Genomic DNA, 5,259 nt, shown 5'->3' on the forward strand with positions numbered 1-5,259 from the left:
CTTTTGCCTTTTTTTGTTTGTTTTTAAAGTAAATAGTTTAGTGATAGAGACTTCTCGTTCCTGCCCTTTGTTTTGAGTACGCCGTACCTTGGAGAGTAATTCAACAACGTCCTTGCTCTCAGCAAAAAATTCAAATGGAGTAAATGGGGCACAGAATCCTCACCTACATGTAAAATCTGGGAATAGAGGAAGGGAGAAATGAGATTTAAAAGCTAAACAGGGAAAGGACGAGAAGTATTTTTTTTTTCCTAGGTGCTTGCTTAATCGTCTTTCAGTGCAATGAATTGAACTTTATAAACCAGAATATATTCGGTGCTGTCATCTTTTTGCTGAAAAAACAAAGCTAAACCACCCTGAATTGGACAGTTAGAAAGGGGGAAGGGGAGCCTTCTTCTCAGAAGCATGAGGGGTAGGGAGTCCAGGAAAAAATAAAATAAAATTGCAACAGCACAGCAATTGTTCCTACATGGTGCATTTTGTGGCTCCAGTCACTGGAACACACAGATGAGTCCTGACAGTCGGTGAAATAAAAGCCATAAATGATAGCTGTTCAGTCACTTGCTAGTTTCTCTACAAGCAATCCTTGCCTTTTCCCCAGGTGATTTGCAGGGGTTTGCTCCTCCTTTAATAAGATGTGATATGCTACCTACCAGCCACCATCTCCCCTCTCTGGAGGCGGGGGGATGTGGCCGTGGTTGCATAACAGTTGCCCTGAACATCACACATGTTCCCAAAGCAGGAGGCTGTCCAGCTGACACTCCCTGACCACAGGCAAGTGATGAATTTTTTTGAAATATTGCAGATAGAATTCTAAGGAAGTGGCTTGGAAGAAACTTCCATGGGGTACTGCTTTCTATTATTCTGGTTTCCCTTGCATGTTTCACAGTAATTTCTTTTCCACTCATTTAGGAAAGGTAATATGCTTAACTCTCCCCCACTAATGTGCAAATAGTGCAGTAAAATGAATGGTATCTATAGATCAAATGTAATCCTTCCTGCTTTTATTTTCTTCTTACCCTCACATCTAGTTCCTGCATTACATCATTAACCACAGTGTGGTTAAGTTGCTGTGTAGCATAACCCCAGACCTGTGGGATTGAGGCTTCAGGGCAAGGAAGCTGTCAGTCTCCTCTGAAGCGTGGTGTTTTGCAAGCACTGTCTGAGACTAACATGATCATTTTCTGTTTATGTTAGCAGGTACTACCCCATCTATCATTTATCTGGAGTATAAAGAAATTAATTAGCTGTGTGCCAAGGGTCTAGTGGGGCACATGGCTGCTTCCCTTCGCAGAACTGCCTAATCATCTGTCTCATCAGTCTGCCTGTCTTTCTCACATACAGAAGCTGTATGGACAAGAGAGATCAGAGTGTTTGTGTTAACCACTTGTTGAGAGGTTTAATTAATGGGAGAATGAAGGACGAACAAGAAACAGAGACATTCATTGTGCAGTAGGTCTGTCACTGATCCTCACCCTCTTCTCTTTTTCCCTGCAGGAGTGGCTATAGGGAGCAGTGCCCTGGGTAGCCAGCCATGATCGCCACTGGAGGCCTCCTGAGGATCTCAGCTAGGAAACAGGATCCCTTGCGACCACAAAGCCAAATCCCCAAACGCAAACGTAAGGCCAAGAAGAAACGCAAAAATGATGTTGTGGTTGTGAAAGGCAAGCTCAAGTTGTGCTCCATCTCAGGGCTCATCGCCCTCTGTGGCATCCTAGTACTGCTAGTGGGCATCGCCTTGGCTGTTGTGGGCTACTGGCCTAAGTCCAGCCAGGTATACAGAGAAGTTGGTGGGAGCAGGCACCTGGCCCCTCAGGGTGGCACCCCCAAGAACCGCTCCCAGAACCAGGAAGGGGCACAAGTTGAGATCTACCCGGAGGCACCTTCCAGAGTCAACTCCACCGCTGCTATTAGCCAGGAGTTCCCGCAGTCCCGTCCCACTTCCTCATCCCCCCAGGCTTCAGTGGGTTTCCTTTTCCATCTTTTCTCAAGCTACTTGCATTCGGACAAGCTGAAAGTCTTGGGCCCCCTCATCATGGGTATTGGCATCTTCCTCTTCATCTGCGCCAATGCAGTACTGCATGAGAACCGTGACAAGAAGACCAAGATCATCAACCTGCGGGACCTCTATTCCACTGTTATTGATGCCCACAGCTTGCGGGCAAAGGATGGAGGCGCCTCAGCTCCTCTTAATGGCTTTGTCAATTATGTGCAGTCACGGGGCCTGGAGCTAAAGCCTGGTGGTGAAGGCCTGGGTGCTGCGGCTATGCTGGCCAAGAGCTCCTGGCCACCAGGGCTGGCTGCCTCCTTTTCCCCACCTGACTTAGCATCCTCACCACGGCGTTCCTCCTTCTGCACCTTGCCACAGCCTCCCAGCCTGGCCGAGGCTGTGTACAGCATCTACCAGGAGCATGCTGCCCATACTGGCCGCACCTTCACCAGCCCACCCTGCAGCCCACCAGAGAGCTGGGGCCAGCGCAGTACAGCCAGCTCCATTGTTGGATCCTCTTTGAGTGCTTTCACTCTTCTGCCCTTGACACAGAGTGGCAGAGGGGGAGGCTGGCGGAGGCCTCCTGGTGAGCGGGGAGCCCAGGAAATCCCACGAGGGGAATTTGAACTGAGCCTGACTGACCTCAGCCACATCGAGGGAGGCTACAGGACAAGGAGGCACAAGCTGATTCTCAGGCGGCAGAGCACCAGCTGCTTGCCTGATGCCAGGCGTCCCCTTTCTCCTGAGCCACCTCGGTCTCCAGCTGTCAGGGGAGGCCTGGACTCCAGCCTCCTGGCATCTTCTAGCCACTCCAGATCTCTGGACCTGGGGGAATCACCTCCCTCAACTCCGCCCGCCATCACCAGGATGGACTCCCAGAGCTCTCAGTCTGAGCCTTCCAGCAGCAATAAGGGCTACAGTCACCTGGAGGAGGCCGGCACCTCCTTGGAGTCAGTTGCCAATACCCCAGCCAGTAAAATCCAGGACAGTGAGGAGGAACCAGTTGAGAAAATGGACCCCCTCAAGGCTACCAGCACAGAACAAACAGGGGAACAATCTCAGCAAATTCAAAGACAGTACACAAAGAAAGAAAAACTCTTTATGATTTCTAGGTCGCATGCTGCATTAGGGCTGGAGGATGGGGAGCTGGAAAGTACTGGCATCTGAAAAACCAAGAAGGCGCAAGGACACCTTGCAACCCTTCACACCTTTCCCCCTTCTTCATCTTTTTGTGGACTTAGGAAACCAGTCTATATCCAAAGAGCTGCAGTATATGCTACCCTTGAAAATCTGAATTCAGTAAATCCTGTAGATGACTTCAGGAAGAAAATCCTTCTGTCCGATTGTATGTTCCATGCAAGCCAAATTGTATTAAATATCCACAGTGCAGCAAGTTCTTGGGATCAGCTTAATACAATTTCGGACAGTATAACCGTGCACTTTAATTGTCTTGATTTCCAAGTGCTCCTTCTCCTCCGATTTCTTTCTTGCTGATTTGCCACTAACTGCTTGAAAACCACAGGCACTTTTTTTAAGCTCAAGAGCACAGTGCTCTTTAGATTAAGAAAGCTGAGCTCTCTCTTTGTTTTGGTTCAATCACTAAAAAGTTTGCAAGGCCTTAAGGATGACGTACCTTGACAAAGAAGGAGTTTGCTCAAATTTTGGAAAAATGATAGTTTAGAACAGAATAGAGCAGAACCGAGTGTTGGTAATTTAGTTAAAACCATACTGTTCTTCAATTCAAAATACCTACTACGATGTGATACTTTATCAAGTATTATTACACATGTATTGAGTAATAGCATTAAAAGATTTTTTTTAATAAAACATTTGCAAACAAAACTGAGAGATAAAGATCTTTTATTTTGGTAAGTACTTACAGATGCCATAAATTTCTGTTTTTGTACTGTGAATGATTAGAGAGATGCTACAGGGCCAAAGGTTTGCTTATGCTTTTAAGTGGATAATAATCATGTAGGAGTAATTTCAAAATAAACAGTGGTTCTGACTCTGAGAAACTATGCTTTGGTTCAGTCAGTCAGCAAAATCTGTCTCTATTTCTAACAGTGTTTTGTGACATCTGCAGGAATGTGAGATTTTGACGTGCTATGGAAAAAAAAAATACAGGTTTGACCTGTTAAAATTAGATTTTTTTCCTGAGTAACACATCAATCTCAGACTGTAGCGTATTCTTTTAGGAGTCTTCATTTGCAATTGTTGCTTTAAGCCTTTCCCCCGTTCAGGTTTTCATATTCATGAAAGTATGTGCATAATTTTAATTTTAAAGCATAATTATAGTCCTGAATATCTCTGAGCTGCTCACCCTGTTGAAATCAGTGGAAGGTTCTCAGTGACTTTGGTGTGGCGAGAGTTTCTTCTTGAGTGAGAAAAGCATCAGGTTTCCTTATGGCTGCTTTATGTGTTATAATCCGTGGGCAGATTTTTAGTAGATTGATGAGTTGTTTTATTTTTGAACCTGCAACATGACAGGAGTTCTTTTATTTTGTTAAAGCAGCTCTGCAGCTTTAGATGCTCAGGAGATTTCATCAGTATTTCAGGTTTTGAATGTGGATGTGTCATTTCATCATACACAAAGGGAAACTGACATTAAACAAATACATGGTGTAGAGAGGAAAATTGTTTTTCTGTTGCAATTAAAATTTTTGTTATGGTTTCTTGCTTTAAAATATCTAGTTATATCTCAGTGCATTGCAAAATTGAATATAGCAGTCACGAAATGCAATTGCAAAGAGTAATCTGGCAAAGTCCTATATTAAATAAGGCTAATTAAAAAAAAAAGCCCACAAAGAATTTGCCACGTCAGAATTCTGAAATCGTGGAAGCAGTTTTCTTGAGTGACTGAGAGTATCCAGATGGCGATATCTCTTCTCTTGTCAGTGGCAACCACAAAAAACAACAACATGAACATCAGCATGACATTTTTTTTTTTTGCTATCAAACTGCTAGCACACAGCTGGCAAAAAATATGTTGCAGAACTGCCTGAGCTGGAAGGGGGATTGATGAGACCCTGCAAGAAGTGGCTGGCCTTTCCCTGGAGAGGGCAACTCAGCTGGAAATGACTTTCACACAGTTCTCCCAGTTTCAAGTCATTAGTGAACCAGTGCTTCTGCTTCTCTTGTGATTTCCAGCAAGATTTATGAGCTGTATCTGAGCAGTAGTATTACCTGGTGCTGACAGAGATGCTAATTGTTTACACTGATGAAGATACCTCGTTTGTTACTATCTATGTGAAAGCTTCGTAGGGGCACAG

The 5,259-nt window shown here is 44.8% G+C and overlaps 1 protein-coding gene across 1 annotated transcript; it reads left to right on the top strand.

Annotated features, from left to right (window-relative positions):
* The first annotated feature begins 25 nt into the window (after positions 1-25).
* Positions 26-4,605, top strand: TMEM200C (transmembrane protein 200C). The gene has a single exon (XM_031552818.1). The coding sequence runs from the start codon at positions 1,532-1,534 to the stop codon at positions 3,152-3,154; it is 1,623 nt and encodes a 540-aa protein (XP_031408678.1). The 5' UTR covers positions 26-1,531; the 3' UTR covers positions 3,155-4,605.
* The last annotated feature ends 654 nt before the right edge of the window (positions 4,606-5,259 follow it).

This window comes from Meleagris gallopavo, chromosome 3, assembly GCF_000146605.3.
Source record: "Meleagris gallopavo isolate NT-WF06-2002-E0010 breed Aviagen turkey brand Nicholas breeding stock chromosome 3, Turkey_5.1, whole genome shotgun sequence".
NCBI lineage: Eukaryota > Metazoa > Chordata > Aves > Galliformes > Phasianidae > Meleagris > Meleagris gallopavo.